This window comes from Pituophis catenifer, unplaced genomic scaffold (assembly GCF_029215685.1).
Source record: "Pituophis catenifer annectens isolate HBS135680 unplaced genomic scaffold, rPitCat1.0.hap2 SCAF_8, whole genome shotgun sequence".
NCBI classification, from domain to species: Eukaryota; Metazoa; Chordata; class Lepidosauria; order Squamata; family Colubridae; genus Pituophis; species Pituophis catenifer.
In genome coordinates, this window is record NW_027256888.1 from 73,072,045 (window position 1) to 73,091,057 (window position 19,013).

The 19,013-nt window shown below is 39.9% G+C and overlaps 1 protein-coding gene across 2 annotated transcripts in view; it reads left to right on the forward strand.

Moving 5' to 3' along the window:
- TMEM150C (transmembrane protein 150C) overlaps positions 1–19,013 on the forward strand; it is a 43,643-nt gene that overhangs the window by 17,716 nt on the left and 6,914 nt on the right. Inside the window, exons 3-10 of one of the 2 annotated variants that reach the window (XM_070948638.1) lie at positions 214–291; positions 2,836–3,029; positions 6,124–6,205; positions 8,118–8,171; positions 10,797–10,829; positions 10,967–11,034; positions 15,319–15,446; positions 18,441–18,618. In XM_070948638.1, coding sequence (XP_070804739.1) covers positions 2,909–3,029; positions 6,124–6,205; positions 8,118–8,171; positions 10,797–10,829; positions 10,967–11,034; positions 15,319–15,446; positions 18,441–18,618 — 664 coding nt within the window. In that variant the 5' untranslated portion in view covers positions 214–291; positions 2,836–2,908. The remainder of the gene's footprint in view (positions 1–213; positions 292–2,835; positions 3,030–6,123; positions 6,206–8,117; positions 8,172–10,796; positions 10,830–10,966; positions 11,035–15,318; positions 15,447–18,440; positions 18,619–19,013) is intronic. The other variant, XM_070948639.1, reaches the window with a different exon arrangement.

Consider the following 19,013-nt stretch of genomic DNA (forward strand, 5'->3'; position numbering starts at 1 on the left):
TTTTATTTACAAATGGATTATTGCAAATCTATGCTCTTATTTTCTCAAGGCGCATAGAGTTCTCTGATTTTATCCTCATAACAACTGTTTAAATGAGGTGGGTTGAGCTGAGAGGGAGTGGCTGACTCTCTTTTATCGTTGAGACTTGAACCAAATCCAACACCTTTTCTCCTCTGGCCTGTTCTGATATGTTCTGTAAATACTGTTTTTCAGGCATTAAAGGGACAAATCTGCATGACCTAATGATATTTGGTGTAGTGATTAAAGTGCTGGCCTAACAACCAGGAAACGGTAAATTCTAGTCCTATCTTAGACCTGAAAGCCAGCTAGGTGACTTTGGGCCAATCACCAGGTGACAGTGAGTTCCAGTCCTGCCTTAAGGCATGAACTTGAATGGGAGACTTTGGTCCAATCGGCAGGAGGCTGTGAGTTCTAGTCCCGCCTTAGGCATGAAAACCAGCCAGTCACATTTCAGCCAGTCACATTCTGTCAGCCCATCCCACCTCACAGGGTTGTTGTGGGGAGGAAATTGGAGGAGGGAATATTATATTTGCCGCCTTGAGTTAACTTTATAAAGCAATGAAGGCGGGATAAAAAATATATATAATAAATGTTTCGGGATTAGACAAATTTGTCAGAGCAGAGTTAAGCTGAAACCTCGATCTCTGCCTTGGTGTTGCAAAGTGAGCTCTGCCATGCATCTTAATTCCTCTAATGGTGGCATAATAGCTGGTTGCTACATTCCCATGATTTTCTGACACGAGCCATTTGCTAATGCAAGTACGGAGGTCCTGAGGCTAAGAATGAAGTTGAAAATGCGTGCCTTAAAACAACATAGCATTGATCCGTAGCCCTGGACGAGTCTCAAAACATAGATTTTTAAAAGTTCTCTTGTAGCTGCTATTAATTAGTATCAAGATTGCAGCATTGCAGTGGTGAATGTTAAAATAGGCCCCTATTTCTAAAGCGGGTGCTACTGGAAAAGAAGCTTGCAATTCTTCATGACATAGTTAAAGCAATATTGCTTTAACTATGTCAGGAAGGATTGCAAGCTTCTTTTCCAGTATAAAGTGTATATATAAAGTGTTTTTCTATCGAGGCACCTGGTCTACCCCAGCATGTGGGAGGGAGCATTCTGCTTCCCTTTCGCCTTTCAGCTCCAATCCAGGAGCCCTCATGCAGGCAGCCCAAGTTCGAATCCAAGTAAGGGTATGGTTAGCTGATGAGAGCTAAATAGCTTGAAATAGATCTATACTAGTCTCCCTTTATTTCTTTATCAGCAAAATATAAATTTTATACATGTGTGTGTGTGTGTGTGTGTGTGTGTGTATATATATATATACACGCAGATGAATTATGAAGGTGACTCTTATCTTACAGTGGGGATAAATTAATGTGTATATATATATACACGCAGATGAATTATGAAGGTGACTCTTATCTTACAGTGGGGATAAATTAATCCCTGAAGATGACAGAATGCTGGGATGTGTGCCATATTAAATAATTTCCCTCATAGAGAGAGAAAACTGCATGAGGCATTGCTAGGTTTTCTTCTATAATTGCGTTTAATGTTTACGTGTGTGTGTGTGTGTGTGTGTGTGTGTGTGTGTGTGTGTGTGTGTGTTGTATACACATTCAATTTATACACAAAACTGAATTTTACACACACACACATACTGTATACACGTATGTATAATTCAGTTTTATGTATAAATTGAATGGAAAAATAGTCAAAGGAAAGGAATTAGAGTTAGGGTTATAGAAAGAAGGTCTGGAAAAAAGACTTCTGTATTGTGGCCGAAAAGGCAATATGGACATGTTCATAAAGTCACCAGGAGCTGAGCGTTATTTAAAGGATACTTCATTTTTTTTTTTATAAGGAATGAGGGTCAAAGTAATTTAGGCCACCATTTCATTCGATCCACTTAATTTAAAATCCTAGGCCTCTGTGAAGGCAAGTCCTATTCATATCCATTCCTGACCAGCTAGGGAGGCAATGTGGAATTAGGAGAGAATTTTTTTTCCCCAGCAGCTGCCATATTTTATTATTTATTTAATTATTATTATTTATTATTATTTATTATTTTATTTATTTTATTGTATTGGTCTCCTTTAGAAGATTGCCCCATTTCCAAAAAAACAAACAAACCCTCAATCCACAATGCTGTATAAATTTTTGGCCCAGTCTCTACAGAATTAACTTATGCTGCTCGGTCAAAATCTCTCTGGCCTCTCCCACTTATGAGGCCTAAGGATTAGGGAGCTAAAAATTGCACTTCTTATTTTGCTTGGCTTATTCATCAAACTTTTATTCCCTCAGCGATCTTAAGTGGACTTTCGGCAGCTTACAAAAGAAGACCATCGTGTCGTAGTACAAGATAAAAGTGCAATACTTCTAATTCCCCAAACACCATCTCAAAAAAACTTCAATTTTCAGGTGTTTTTTTGGAAGGTGGACATTGGGGCCAACCAGACCTTCCATGATGGGAGGTCATTTCAGAAAGCCAGACCCATTATGGGCGAACACTTCCAGAAGTCATCAGCCCATCTCCTAAAAATGAGGGACAGACAGTTGTTTTTCCCAGCGTGAACAAAATGGTCAGGTCAACATCAATAGAGAGTTTATGATCTGGCACTTCACCCAATGCTGAGCGCTAAAGCTCTTTATAGATTAAGCACAACCCTATCAATTGCATTGTGTTGTATTTATCTACTTTTCACATTGCAGCGTCCATCTCTCCTGTGGCTGCCCAACCCATAGCCCCGTTTTATTTTATTTTTATTTTTTGGGGGACGGAGGAAAGATACAGGTGCAACCTCCTTTCTCCTCAGGTTTAATTCCATTCTTGCACACTGAGACAAGCAGCAGTGCAATTGGTGCACCAGCTTTCCAGACTGCCTCGGGATGGCCCACCTTGAACAAAAGCAGACGGCAGAGAGCCCTAAAATTGCCACTGAAATCACAAAGGATAAGTTGATGCCATCACGGCCTCAGCCAAACAGAAGGTCCAGTCGATCCTTTCCATGTGAGTGAGCTTACAACGAAGGTTTGAGATCCAGATATGACCTCTCCATATTCTTAGACTTCTTTCCTTTCTAACTCTTGCTGACTTTGTGACTCCAGGTGATGCATAATAAAACAACATTAAAATATCCTTTATTGACCATAATAGGAGGACATACCGTATTTTCCGGAGTATAAGACACACCTTTTTCCCCCCTAAAAGGGGGTGAAAATTTAGGTGCATCCCGCTCACCCACTGCCCCCCCCCTTTGGCCTGTGCCTCCCAGCAGTTTACCTCCTTGCAAGCAAACAGTAAGAAAAAACAGCTCCTTTCAGCTTCAGCACAGCCTAATTAGCACAAGTTGATTGGATCAGCCTCCCAACTCAGCTGATTTGCTCTCAGCTGTTTTGCGCAGGGCTCTGCTGCTTGCTACAAAGAGGTAAATTGCTGGAGCAGTTTTTTTTCCCCTTGTACTAATCAAATTATGCTGAAAACAAAAATGAAAGTAAAGCAGGCTGTTTGCTGTTTGCTGTAATGAGGCAAAATTGCTCAGAGGCAGAGGCAGATTTCTTTTTCTTCTTTTCCTCACCAAAAAAAGTAGGTGCGTTTTATACTCCGAAAAATACGGTAGTTCTATAAAACGTCACCATATTGTACAGTTTTAAAAATAAAAGTAAACATTCCACAACGCCACATAAATGGGAACTGTAGAATGGGTTTTCCCTAGCTTCATCCAGTAATTCTGCTTTAGAGTTTCCAAGCCAAGAACCACATTTGGTCACAAGAGAGGCATGGAAACATGGTAGATAAACCCCTAATAGGAAGTTCATAGCTGCAAAATTGAGGCATTTTGGCATTACTCAGTGTTGACTGAGTTAAAAGTTAATAAGGATGTTAGAATGAAAGACAGAAATGGCTGTCTGTCAGTGATGGCATCTTTCTAAAGTTGAGTAACAAGCTTGAATTAATTGTTAGTTAATATGCAAGGACTGAGGACTGGTGTGGAAGGAATTAGAGAAAATCTGATTATGAGATGACCTGCACCTTGCTTGGAAATTAAACATGGAAATTACATAGAGAAAACAGTCTTCAGTTTTCTAGGTGACAAATGTACGTTGGGATACAGGTGAAGTTAGATCTGAGTTTCCATCTAATGTTGACTGCTAGGTTTGTAAGGAACCAGTGAAAGTATGTTGGTGAATCAAACTGGTCATGAATTTTTCACCAAATCCCATTATTTTTTTATTTTTATCCATCCCTTTATTGGTTGGACCTTTCAGTCATCATTTAAAATATGGAGGCTGCCTTCTGGCTGTACCTATGAAACATTCCATTATTTGAAAAACTTAATTACCATTCATGCTTTTGAATATTTGCATTAATAATGCAGTCATGTTTTTTCCCTTCATTTTAAAATGGCCATTTCATGTTTTAGGGCTTTCTCCATTTAGTCCATTTCCAGAAATTTAAAATAAAAACGACTTCTTTTCATAGCACTCTTTAAAACTGAAACAAACTCTCATTTTCTTTCTTTTTCACTTTTTCTTTCTCTCCTATCCTAAAGATTTATACTAAATGTTTGGTAGTATTAAATATTTTTTTACATTGATTGTTGTATTGTATAGGGAATTTCTTACCTTGGTTGCTATACTGTTTTATTTTTATATTAGTTTACATATACTTTTGATTTGCCTGTTTTGATTTACTTATTTTGCCCCTAGTTATAAGCATGTGCTAATTAAAAATATTGCTATTACTACTTGAAAGGTGTTGCCAATAAAAAACCCCCAGCATGAATATAAGTTGCATGGGGGGAAAAAACTCCTCTTTATACTAGTTTTGCAAAAAAAGGAACATTATTTTAGTCCTTGAAACAAAACGTAGGCTAGACTACTGCTTTTACATATGTGTATATTACATTTTATGTAAAATGTGCTTTAAAAGCTCCTTGTTTGAAGAATGGGTAATATGAGGCAGCAATTTTAAACCATTCAATTGCTTGCCTAGTAGCAAATAACTTAGTTGAATATATAGCTATGCCCACTTGGCATGCTTAGCCTAGTTACTGAATTTAATCATTTTCTATCTTTGCATAATATATTAAACTGCAGACTAAACACATGAATAGGATTTGCACAACTGTGCCTGAGCTTCAAAAACAAACCTCTTACCAAGGTTTAAACAAAGCAAGATTGGCATATTAGGCAATATTTTTAACCTGTGAACAAATTAAGGGTGTAATCTGAGTACGTAATTGCACTCTTGCCTTCTGGATGCCAGACAGAATTACCATTTTGCCAACTCAGCATGCACCAATGAGTTGATAATCTTTCCCTGGTTGGAAAGTGTCCTCCTCATCTTTTTCCCAATCTTTACATCATTTACATCTGAAATTAATTAATTCCTACATGATGTTTCTCCATTCCAGTTTTTGGGAATGGAAGATAAATGCTGAGAATGGATAGAGCAGTCTATTTCAAGTTTAACAACTTCAATATGGACTTTTAACCTCCAGAAATTAGGGAATTCTGGGGGTTGAAGGCCACACATCTTTAATAAGTGGCCAAGGCTGAGAAACACTGGGATAGAATATAGTGTCCAGGTAGAGGTTTGAGCAACCAGAACATGATGCTTTGTATTTTTAATTTAAGAATCAGTTTGGTCTGGTGGTTAAATCACCAGATTAGAAAGTAGGAGACAATGAGTTCAAGTCCCACTTTAGCTATGTAAGCCAGCTAAGTGACTTTTGGCCAGTCATTCTCTCTCAATCCAACCCACCTCAAAGCGTTGCTATTGTGAGGAACATAGGAGGAAGAAGGTGTGTTGGATATGTTTGCCACCCTGAGTTATTTGTAAAAATAATAAAGGAGGGATACAAATAAATAAAAATAATAATCGTAACAACACAACCCCATTTCCTCATAAGATCACGTTGCTCCAGAGAGAAAAAAAAGGAGATCCCAATGAGATAAAGAAGCAAGACGGGCGAAGAGCTGCACCATCCATATTCTACACTTTCTTTGCGCTTAGCAAAAAATATGTCTTCAGCCAATGAGTTTGTTAACTTCCATTCAACATAGCTTAGTTCATTTCCTATTTCCTTGTTTGTTCTCAGGCATGGATGGGAAGAAATTCAGTGTATGGATGTTCTTACCGCTTGTCTTGACGTTGTTTACCTCATCAGGACTGTGGATTGTGTAAGTACCTTTGCTATAGTTTCTGGAAGGAAGATTATTTGACACAAATAAAATCTGTCAAATAATAGAAGTCACAACATGTTTCCAGCAGATCTTGACTGAAAACATGCCCAGCATAAGCAGCATTCTACCCAAGGAACATTATTATAATCAAATCTCTTTCTTGGAATGCTTTGTTTTTTTTCAGAACAATAACTTTCCTTGAATGAGGTAAGATAATTGCATAATAAATTTGCCTGGAAGTGTTTTCAGTCAAGATCCCAGAGCTGTGGAAGTTCTTTCCCCCAGTTTGTTTCTTTATATTTTTGCAGTACCGATCCAAAATTAGCATTTCCTAAGCCTGGCAAAGTTTCTCTGTTGTGTATTGAGGTTGAACAATATTGCCTTACCAATATAAGCAATGCCATTGATAAAAAACATGCACACATATGCAAGAAATTAAGCATCTATGTCTGCAATCCAAATGTGATGGTAATCTGCATAGTTATGCAACATAAGCAAATCTGGAAAACTTGTTCTGTTCTGCATTGTTTAATTTGCAATTTTTACCTTATGCAATATTTTATCTGGGTACGGTTTACCACCCTGGAAAGCATGCAAAAAGTTAGTCAGATCTAAATCTCATTTTCTACCATAAATTGTCAGCAGATGTTATTACTGACCTAGTTTCCCAAGATGGCTAGATGTTTTAAGTGGAATCAAACAATAAAAAATATTAAGATGAATCAGTACGTCTGTTCCCACAAAATGCCATGCCATGCCATGCTACATTGTTGGGGGGGGGGGAGGGAAGAGACACACCAAAAAAAGGCCAGCACCAACAACTGCAAAGACCACCCTAATAGCAATTTTGTTGGGTTTTTGTCAAATGTCCTGTAAGTTTCTTTATTCCACACACTGTTATTTGAAGAGCACCAGTCAAAGTTAGCCAGACATCACTATCTGCTCAGAGTAAAGACTCCTTAATAGTAAATTGGAGCTTATTCTGTGTTTGATTGTCACAGGAAGTCACAGGAAGTCATGGCTTTCTCTGACAACTCATGGCTTTTCCCTGGGGAAAGCAACATTATGCAAAGAGCAAGATAAAAGTCAAAAAATAATAAATTACTAAGCTGAGAAACCAGAAACATGACATATGAAAAAAGGAAAACCTATCTATAACTTCACTACTGTACATAAACACCATCCCTTATACCTCTCCATATCTTTCCATTTCTTTCAGTGATTCTAGTTTTCATAATACCCATATGCCACTTCTTTACAGGTAGTCCTCAATTTACAACAGTTCATTTAGTGACCGTTCAAAGTTAACAACGGCACTGAAAAAAAGTGCCTTAAGACCTTTTTTTCACACTTACGACCATTGTAGCATTCCCATGGTCACATGATCAAAATTTAGAAGCTTGGCAGCTGACTCATATTTATGGCACTTGCAGTGTCCTGGGGTCATGTGATCACCTTTTGTGACCTTCTGACAAGCAAAGTCAGTGGGGAAGCCAGATTCACTTAACAACCCTGTTACTAACTTAACAATTGCAGTAATTCATTTAACAACTATGGCAAGAAAACGTCGTAAAATGGGGCAAAAAAAAATCAACAAATGTTTCATTTAGCAACATAAATTTTGGGCTCAATTGTGATTGAGGACCTCTTGTAATTGTCCTTAGTTCTTTAAACTTCTCATCTGCCTCTTTTTAGGGGAATTTATCAACTCCATCCAAACATAACTTTCTTGGTCTTTTCCTGCCTCTCAGTCCAGTCACTCTTCCCCCACATATGCTTCTCCCTGACCTTCTCCTAAATACTTTCCTGTCAGCTCCTAGTTCCAATAGCCCCACATACCCTTCCTTTTTCTTTGTGAGAGATAATTGTATTAACATTTCCTGTTCTTCTCCTTTCCTATTTTTGACAGATATTTTATAGCAGTAGAAGACAACAAAATTCGTCCACTAGATGTGCCAGACAGGTAAAACACAATTTTTAAAAAATATGTATTTCCTTTCTTCTTATTTGGCATTTGAAGGCTTCACCAGTTTCATTTCCAAAACAGTGTTAGGAGCTTTTACTCCATCTACCGGTATAATAAAACAGAATTAGCTTCCTTTAAGCGTGAAGTGTTTTTTTATAAGCTTTTTTTATTAACGTGAGTTCCAGTATATATCTTAGTGTTTTTTAATAAGGCTATGCAGTGCTTTGGATTTAATTCCCAAGAGCTATTTGAAACACACAAGTCTGTGAAGATCACCACTATCTGTAACTCTTGAAAGTAGCCATGTCTTTTCTGGGGATGGCAGTTGCATGATCCCAGAAAAAGACATGGCTGCTTTAAAGAGTTGCAGATGAGTGCTGTAATTTTGCTCCCATCCACTTTGAACAACCTTTGAGGAACTGACTCCGAAGCCCTTGCCAGCCCTAGCTGAGAGCTTCATGGGCATTAGCCTATTCTCTATTAATAACCCAATATATGATGTAAACAGCCAAGGGTGGGCACACTGAAAGTAGATAAAAACAAATATAAGATGTTCAGCTTGTTTGATTATACATTTGGTCACTAGCCTCTCATAGTTTTGAGCCATATAGCACAAGAGTCTACTTTTTTCTTCTTTGCTTTATTTTTGGGGCAACATTCCAAATGGTAATGTGTTGGTAACACATTACCATTTGGAACTGTTTGGTAGCCAAACAGTTACCAAATGGGAGCCCAAACAATGGAGCTGGTCTTGATTATCATCATGCCTTGTAAACCTTATGCTCTCCAGAATGTAACATCTATATTAATATAGAAATTAAAGAAGTAAACTCTAAGAAGAATGAGGACAAGGAGAGATGGAATATACAGTATAGGGAGCAAGTCAGCCATTTCTGATACAGTGGTACCTTGGTACTCGTCATTAATTGGTTCCAGGAGATGCGGCAAGTACTAAAAGGATGAGTGCCAAACAAACCACGTGACTTACCGTGTGACCCTTTGTTTTGGCCAGGAACACTTCCTGTCTGTCCCTTTTCCTATATCAGTGATCTTCTCAGTTTGACCGACTTCCTGTCCGACCTCTGGCAGCGGTTCCCTTCTTCCTTTTGCAGTGATTTTCCTAGCATGGCTGACTTCCTGTGTGTTCTCTGTGGCTGCCCCCCTTTTCCTATTGCAGCGCGTCGAGGTTCAAACAAACAGCAAGTACTAGGATAACATTTTCACGTTGGAATGTGTTGAGTACCAAATTCAATGAGTTTTGAAGCAGTCAAGTACCAAGCTACCACTGTATATTGAAGGATGATATAATTACATTGAGCCAGCAAAGGTAATTTACTACCATGTTTCCCCAAAAATAAGACCGGGTCTTATATTAATTTTTGCTCCAAATGACACATTAGGGCTTATTTTCTGGTTAGGTCTTATTTTGGGGAAAATACGGTACTAAATGCATCCATCTGGCTGACAACCTTAACTGGAGCTTACTTTGGGGATAGGGCTTATATTACAAGCATCCTGAAAAATAATGCTAGGACTTATTTTCTGGTTGGGTCTTATTTTCGGGGAAACAGGGTAATAAAATATTGCCACCAGAAGAACCAGTGTATATGCAAAATAGCTTGAAAAAGCAAATACCATTTGCACAACCGATAAGAGGAATTAGGATAGAGGAACTGATAGAGAAAGAGACTGTCAAGGTGAGTTTTAAGAGCAATCTGTAAAGCCTGGGAAACAGCTTAGACCACAAATACCTGCTGAGTTTCCTTCCTTTTCTTTTGTTCCAGCACCAAAGAATGTCTAATCTAATTCAAACAAATACACCCATACCTGACTGGCAGAGTAAGAAGAAGAGGCATTATGCCATGCTTGGAAGGAGTTGGAATTCCACCATTCTTCCTGTGCAACTCAGGGAGAGATAGAAGAGAATATTTGTAGCTCAGAGTTGAATTGTAGGGTCCTTAGTGCTCTCTGAGCTTGATGGTTTTGTTGCAAGAAAACCACCGAACTCGAAGACCACCAATAACCCCGCAATTCAGGGAGAAGAATCTAATTATAAGCCCCATACTGAGTGCTGAGGTGAAGGAAAAATTATGAGAAGAACTATTTGATGTAGGCCCTTGCTTACCATTACGGCTCTCCGGGATGGGCAGTTGATACATATCCACACAGCTTCATTCAGAAATGGAGACCAGCTCTCAAGAGAGTAGAAACAGGTGGGAGAAGTGAATGCAGAAGGAGACTTGGGGCATCTTAAAGTTGGAAAGTACCTCACAAAAAGAATTTCCTGAGAGTTCAGAACCAGGGCTTATAGAAATTGTTATTTAAGGTGAAATGCACCCCCCCTCCATTCATGCATTTCTAATTATGTGGATTCTGATCTTTAGGGGTTCTCCTACCTTCAGCATTGCTGGAGTAGAAGTCCACATGCCAAGATGCCCAAATTGGAGAAGACTGCTCTAGATATTTTGGGTAAATTGCAATCGGAGCTCTGTTTCATCTTCTTTGAAAGTAGATCATTTGTCTAAAACTAGGTATTTCTATGCAAAGCAAGTTCAACAGCACCAAATGACTAATGTTGTCGTTCTGACTTAGGTGTGATTACTTTCCTTTTGTGTCCCGCAGCAAACCAACTTCTTTAAAGCCGCCATATATAAGGTAATCATCCCCTTGTCCGTTCTCTTCTCTTATCCCCTCTTCTTTTCCCCAACAAGGCTTGTTCTACCCTATGCTATTTTAAATTGATTTATTTGCCTCTTAGTAGATTTACAATGAAACACATTCTATTTTTGAAGTATTGCAGGTGATGTCCCTCCTGCTAGCTGTGTATTTAGCCAAGTCATGAACATGGCAGCATTCCTAGGTAGGCGTTGCATGAAGAATGTGTGGCTTTTTTTTTTTTTTCCTAATCTCTTCTAATTCATTCTAGAGAATCTCCTGTTTCAGCCAAATCCATGTCATTGAGACTTAGTGAGCAGCAAGCTACAAGGGCTAAATTCTTTCTGAGGTGGTAAAATTGGGTTTGGGCTAAAAACAATCACATCCTCCAGTTATTATAGAAAAAAGAAAGTGAGCATGTCTAGGATAATGCTAGGTGATTTCATTTTCCCTGACACATTAACGCTTTAGTGTGGTTTTAGTCAATAATTGGTAATGGACACTACATCCAGTCCCTATTTATAGCCTCATCTTACATAGGATAGGTAGAGATTCCAGGTAGAGTGAAAATAACTGGAATCTTTAAACTCAAAAATTAGGTACTTTGCTTGAAATTGGGCCTCTCCTACTGTACGGGGTGGTCACATTTTTTAATATCTCTCTGCAGATTGTTGTGAGCTGGCTGCCATTTAAAATGTTCCACCAAGCTCTGGAATCACATCATATCCAAGTATTGTGGGTAATTAAAATAGAAGATGAAAATTCTGCTGTCTGTCATTAGTGATAGATTGTTGGTGGGCAATAATGTTGAGAAGAAGCTACCAAATGATGCTTTTTTGGGGGAGCCCCATCAGACCTAAAGCTTACTACCTCAGCAGGAACTAGACCTATAAAAATGTGTTATTAAGTATTCTAATGTTGTCCCATGAGTGCCTTCATATTGTTTTTTCATATGTGATTTTTTTTAAAAAATCCGCATCTTCAGTTATTATTATTGATTTGCATGAGGCATTTACAGACTCTGTTGTTTATGAACTCTGCTTGTGTGTGAACATCACATGGTGGTGAGTGTGTATTTAATAACAGCAATAATAATGTACCATTTATATGTAACTCTTCCTTGTCTGGGTGGTTGGTCACTCTTCCCATATAGATAGGCACAAAAGACTTTAGATAATTACCGTGTTTCCCCGAAAATAAGACCTTATCTTATTTATTTTTTTTGAACCCCAAAATAAACGCTTGGCCTTATTTTTGGGAGGTCTTATTATTTTGGGACGCCTGGAACAAGACAGGGCTCCTCTTGCTGTCTTACCTGATTTCCAGCTCTGTCTCCCTAACCCTAACTAGAGGAAATGGCGGGGACCGCTGCGCATGCGGTTAAATATTTTTGGGGAGGGCTTATTTTTGGGGAAGCATGGTATTTTTCATAATTCTGAGAATTGATTATACTTAGCACTTAGTATAGTATCCACAATAAATAGTAACCACAATAAATAGTAACCACAATAAAGCCTTGTCGATGCCTTCTTACTCAGGAACAGTCTTGATGGTCTTAACTCCATGATGATGTCTCCTGCCAGCCTCTCTGTCAAGAGTGGAACAAAAGTGTTGGATACAAGAAATTCATTTAGCAGTGATTCTTGTATGGCTGAACCTGCGAAGTACTAAATCTTCTGAAGAACCTAAATCCTCCAGGGCTTCACTGATCATCTTGTAGTAAGAGGAAAAGGACCAACGTGGGCAGAGCTAGAGAGCGAGGTTCCATATTTCCCCCACAAATGAATCTTAGGACATTGAGACAAACTCTTGGCTCAATATCCTCACTTAAGTGGCCCTTCTGCTTGGCCGTGTCCAGGAGAAAGAAGTTGACTAGTTTAGTTAGTTTAGTTTATTGTATTTATATACCGCCCTACTCCCGAAGGACTCAGGGCGGTGAACAGCCAAAAGATAAAATACATGTAATACAGATGTTAAAAAACCACTAAAACCACTTATAAATGGTTAAAAAACCATTAAAACCACTACCACTCTCAGAAATTAGGCCTGTCGTTGATCTGCTTTTACTATTACGAGGTGTTCATGGATGAATGCCCTGTTGTGGTAAGATTAGAGGAAAATTGATTTTTCAGTTGCTGCTGGCCGATGTTGATCAACACAGCTTCTAATTTCTGAGATATCGTGCCTGTCATACAGTGTTAAGTGCAGAAGCCAAGCAAAAGGGAGAATACTGTTTCTTAATTTTCCTTGCAGGCTTCTCAGAAATGTTTGCCTAGCCACTTGAAAACAAGTTGTTGGTCTGAATCAGTGTGTTTCCCTTTAACTCCTACATTAACCACAAGTCTGATAAATATAAGCATTTATTAGTTGCATTGCCAGCGTGGAAATGTCAATGTGTAGTTAGTGTTTTGTTCCAAGGGCTGTTTAAAAATCCATGATTTTAAGACCCCATACTTAGTCTGAAGGTGAAGCAGCTTCACTATTACGATTTGTGTAAACCTGTGGCTATTCTTGCAGAAAATGAAATGACTCTTAGAAATTATATTCCAGAAAGCATTGCGCTGTACTGTACTGTATCGGTAGTCCTCACCTTATAACTACAATTGAGCCCAAAATGTCTGTTGCTAAAGCAAGACAGTAGTTAAATGAGTTTTGCTCCAGTTGACAATCTGCTTGCCACAGATGTAAAGTCAATCGCTGCAGTTGTTAAGTTAGTAATAACCATTATGCTACTAACAACTGGATTCCCCATTGACTTTGCTTGTCAGAAGGTCACAAAAGGGAATCACTGCAACCGTCACGAGTCAGTTGCTTTGATCTTGTGACCGTGGGGATGCTGCAGCCGTGGTAAGTGTGAGAAACAGCCATAAGTCACTTTTTTTCAACGCCGTTGTAACTTTGAACCATCACTAAATGAACTGTTGTAAGTCAAGGACTACCTGTACATGCATTCAAAAAAGAGACTGAGCATACAAACCAGGGGTGGGTTCTACTTACCTTTACCACCGGTTCGCAATGGGCTCGCGCGCATGCCTTGCTTCTGCATATGCGCAGATCGCTGATGACGACATCCGGGGCAGTGGGCGGGGCCTCCCGCCGGTTTTACTACCGGTTCCGGCGGCAACCCACCACTGACACAAACCATGCTGGATGAGGAATTCTGGAAGTCGAAGTCCAGATATCTTAAAGTTGTTGAGGTGGAGAAACAGGGCCGCATAATTGCTAAGATAAACAATCAATTATCTATGCAGATGTTTTGCGGCAGTCAAATTGGAATGATATTGTAGTTCACAGAAAGACATTGTGAAAGAGCAGACACAAAGTCCTTATTTTTCCTGTTTTTTACTAATATGTATTTACCCAGTTCTACCACTTCTGATTTGGGAGCGGGATCTCTGTGGTAGGGAGTCTTTTTTTAATATGTGTGAGCTTCCTGCAAAATTTAGAAACTTGCTCTAAGGTCATCAAGATTTTACATCAGCGGCTTGGCGGCCTGGCCGGGGGAGGGTGTAGAGAAGAGGGGAACCGGGCCACATGAATGGTGGGCTGATGCGCATGTGCATGGATGCACGCACAGCTCACATCCCCCCCCCACAGGACGCCTCTCGCACAGCACAGTTCTCAATAGGCCATGGCCCAGTAATGGGCCATGGCCTTCGGGTTGGGGACCCCTATTTTACACTATATGCTATGTTCCCTTCTGCAAGTGTTCAGCTCCCCATGTGTGGCCAGGAGAAGTGATGACGCTGCAAAAATATAACAAGCGATTTGTTTTGTTATGCGCTGTAATGCTCACATACCAGGTTAGTTAGAGATTTAGTTAGATCCAGAGGTGGGTTTCAGCAGGTTCGCACCAGTTCTGCAGAACCGGTAACGGAAATTTTGAGTAGTTCGGAGAACCGGTAAATACTTCCTCTGACTGGCCCTGCCCCCCTCTATTCTCTGCCCCCTGAGTCCCAGCTGATTGGGAGGAAATGGGGACTTTGCAGGCACCGTCCCCTGGAGTGGGGAGGGAATGGAGATTTTACAGTATCCTTCCCCTGTCACGCCCACCATGCCATGCCACACCCACCATGCCACGCGCACAGAACTGGTAGTAAAAAAATTTGAATCCCACCACTGGTTAGGTTATTCTTTAGCATGTGTGAGCCAAGCCCATTTGCTTAGTATAAATGCAGAAAATCGTATAAATGCAGAAAAAGGCTGACTCCGAAACCAAGTTAAGCTTTGTGTGCAAACTCAGTTATATATTTCTAATCACATGGGGATAGGAGTGGGGGAACTGGTGCTAGTTACTGGTTTACTGGTTTAGTCATCCACAAAGTTAAAGGGAGAATTTATTTTGGGGCTGTTTAACCTCTGCTAACAGTTGTTTTGCAATAAGTGACAATACCTGTCCATGTAAATGGGTCTTTACTTGGACGTTAATTTTATTGTGAAAGTTAATATTGCAGAGCTGTGTCACCAATTTTTTTCTCTTTATTTTCAGCACTGGTCATAGCTGTCCTCCGCTTCATTCAGCTAAAGCCAAAGGTTTTGACTCCATGGCTCAATGTCAGTGGCTTGGTGGCCTTTTGCCTGGCTTCTTTTGGAATGACCCTTCTGGGCAACTTCCAGGTATTTTGTTTTCTCCTCCTTACTGGTAGGGGGCGGGGTCACACCTTTCATTCTGCGGTAACATCATTTTGTTGTTTTTGGATTAGTGTGTTACATAAAACTAGTGTTGATCTCCTGGGATAAACCAGGTAGGAACCACAACAAGATGAGTTAATTCAACTTTATGGTGGAGAGAATCTTGCAAGTCTGAAAGTACAGTCGTTCCACACACACACACACACACACACACACATACACACGTCTCCTTTACAGCCTGAGAAACTAGGAAGGGTGTCTTCTGAGCCCCTTGCCCCCATTAACTATCCTGTTGTGGGTTATGCTAGTTTTTATCTGGTCATTCCCTTGTTGATGTTTCAGAGGGTTAAAGTCGCTGAGTTTATCAGCTGGAAAGCTGACAGCCTGGGTTTGAGACCCGAGTGCCATGTGATGGGGTGAGCTCCCGTTACTTGCTCCAGCTCCTGCCCACCTAGCAGTTCAAGCACATGCAAATGTGAGTAGATAAATAGGTACCACTTTGGTGGAATGGTAATCCATGGGCCTTGGCATATAGTCAAGCTATAGTTGTGCTGGCCAGATACAGCCAAGGTGGTGCAGTGGTTAGAGTGCAGTACTGCAAGCTACTTCAGCTGACTGCTAGCTGCAGTTCGGCAGTTCGAATGTTACCAGGCTCAAGGTTGACTCAGCCTTCCATCCTTCCGAGGTGCATCAAATGAGGACCCAGATTGTTGGGGGCAATAGGCTTACTCTGTAAATTGCTTAGAGAGAGGGCTATAAAAAGCACTATGAAGCAGTATATAAATCTAAGTGCTATTGCTATGACCACAGAAACATCTTCAGACAATACTGGCTCTCTCGACTAAGAAATGGAGATGAGCACCGCCCCCTAGAGGCAGAAAAAAGTAGACAGGGAAAACCTTTATTTTTTTCCCCTTGGCAGTGACTCTGCGCAGGCTCCAAGATCACATACCATTATATCTAGCCATGGTTTAAGGCTTTCTTTTTTGCATAAACTATTATGGTTTATTCAATAAAATGTAGTCGAGCAAATTATGACTTACAGCATCCAGAACACTTTTTTCCTGTCCCATTTAATCAATGTCCCAGTTACCTATAAATGGCTTTCTTCTGAATTGACTAAGCCATTATGCTAGACCATGGAGGTAACTGTGTGCTTAGCAAGATCTTTCCGTGACATTTGTCTGGCTTCAGCAACACAAGCCTCTTCTGAACTTCCTTCAGTTCTTCTGTAGGAAAACTATATGGCAGAAGGGCAGGATCCATTGAGCATGGCTGCCTGGATATACATAAATTGTATTTGCATGGGCCAAAATATTGATTGGGATCGAGCCATAAAAGTTCCTGTATTACTTTTTTTGGCTCCGGGCACCTGAGACATTTGGCAAATTCGTAATAGTCCATAAATAAACAAGAAATGAGCGCAAGAAACAAGACAGATGGATATGACAAGAATAGGACTGTGGTTTATTAAGAGATGAAAATCTGTCAGGCCAGCAAATCTGAAATCCAGCTTATGTGGCAAGATTGTAAAATATGCCTAGTTTTAATAGATCAGTATGAGCAGTTAGAATCCATAGGCAGCCTCCATCTACTTAGTACCTACATTATCTGGGATAAGTATAAGAGATGATGAAAAGGTGGGACTGTCTCAGTGATCTCTTTTGGTCTTCTTCGGAAATGACATAAGAATGTCAACATCCTTTAACTCATAGCTCCAAATATGTAAGAGCTGTAGATAGCCCTCCATTTATAACCAGTCGCTTCTCTAGGTTTGAATTCTGCCCCTCTAGTCATGTGATCACATTTTTGGTGCTTGGCAACTAGCCTGTATTCACAGCCATTTGCAGCATTTAAAACAGGGGTGTCAAACTGGATTTCTTCAAGGGCCGGATTTGCATTGTAGTTCTCCTCCACGAGCCAGCGGGGGGTGGGGGGTGGGGGGGTTGGGGGTGGAGAGAAAGGAGAGAAAGGAGAGAAAGGAGATGGCCTCCTAAAGCACCCTGCCGGCCAAACAGAGTGTGTGGGGTTCACACGTGCTCCCCTGTGCCCCGTTTTCAGCCTAGATGGCCTCCTGCAGCACTTTGCTGGTCAAAACGGGGCAGGGGTGTGTGTCTGTGTGTGGCCCCTCTGCGCTCCATTTTGGGTGCCAGAGGCACTGCGGGCCGGTCCTTTGCTATTTCCAGGCCAGCCTCAAGGGCCAGATTTAAGTATCCTGTGGGCCGGATATGGCTCGCGGATCTTGAGTTTGACACCCGTGATTTACAACGTTTTTGAACTTCTGGTTTTTGGCAAAAACACCCACTGCAGGCAATGACTTAAAAGCTGCCCTGTTTTCTAAACAACTACTTCAGAAAAAGTCATAAAATCAGTTTCTGAACTTTGTGCTTGAAGTGGAAAAGAATGAAACTTTGATTTTGAGTTTTAACCAATTCGATTGATAGATCATTACAGAAATGGCTTGTTCATATTATTATGAAAAAGCAAAAAGTTATGATTTAATGTTATTTTACTGCAACAGAGAGAGTCTGAAGTCAATGTTTCTTTTTCTTTTCTTTTTTTTCTGATCCTTCCTCACTTCTCTTCCCCCTTTTCCTCCCCACTTGTTTTCTATTTTATTTTGTATTTTACAATGTTTTATAACTCAATGAAATGTTAAACAGGAAGAAAAGGTCATAAAATTCGGTAGGTCACTTGGAAACTGGCTTAATGACCGGCATGACTTAGTACTATAATTCTGGGCTCAGCTACAGTCCTTAAAATGAGGATTGCATGTATCAGTTTGGAAGTCGAGAGATAAACTAAATAATTCTTGGGAACGGAAAGCAAAGACCTGCCTCTGTCCCAATAAACATTGCAGATATATTAGGGCATTCTGAGTTGAGCAATAGAAAGTGGAATTCTTAGGAAAAGTTGGCTGAGTGTTTTATTTTTAACTGGATGTATTAACCAAAGTCACATGTTTTGTGTTCTTTTTAGCTTTCCAATGATGAAGAAATACATAACGTTGGCACCTTTTTGGCCTTTGGTTTCGGCACTATGGCCTGTTGGATTCAGTCCGCACTAACCCTCAAAATAAACTTGAAGAATGAAGGTAGAAAAGCTGGAATCCCACGAGTGATTTTGTCAGCAGCAATAACACTCTGCCTAGTCCTTTGTATCCTTTAAGTTTTTAGGGTTTTTTTCCCTTTTCAAAATGAAAGTATTGCTTTAAAAAAAAAAAAAAAACTAGCTTGCATCCTGATAAGCTGTTTCTGGATTGTTCCTAAATTCAGTTCTGTGGCTTTTTTTCATGTGCTTCATTTGATGTTTGGAGAAGACCCCATTTTAAAGCCAAATGGCCCAGATTACGGGTTTTCAAACTTGCCACGTTTCAATATTTGAAGGAACAAAGCTTTAGTGCTTAAAAATTAGTGGCATTTGAATTATTATAAGTTGGTGCACAGTGATGATGTTAAAGGGTAATGTCATAAACAGTTCATACGAAGTTGCCTTTTGCAATTGATTGATGGTGATTTTATTTTTTTTTTTGACTGATGGTGTTTAACTGGT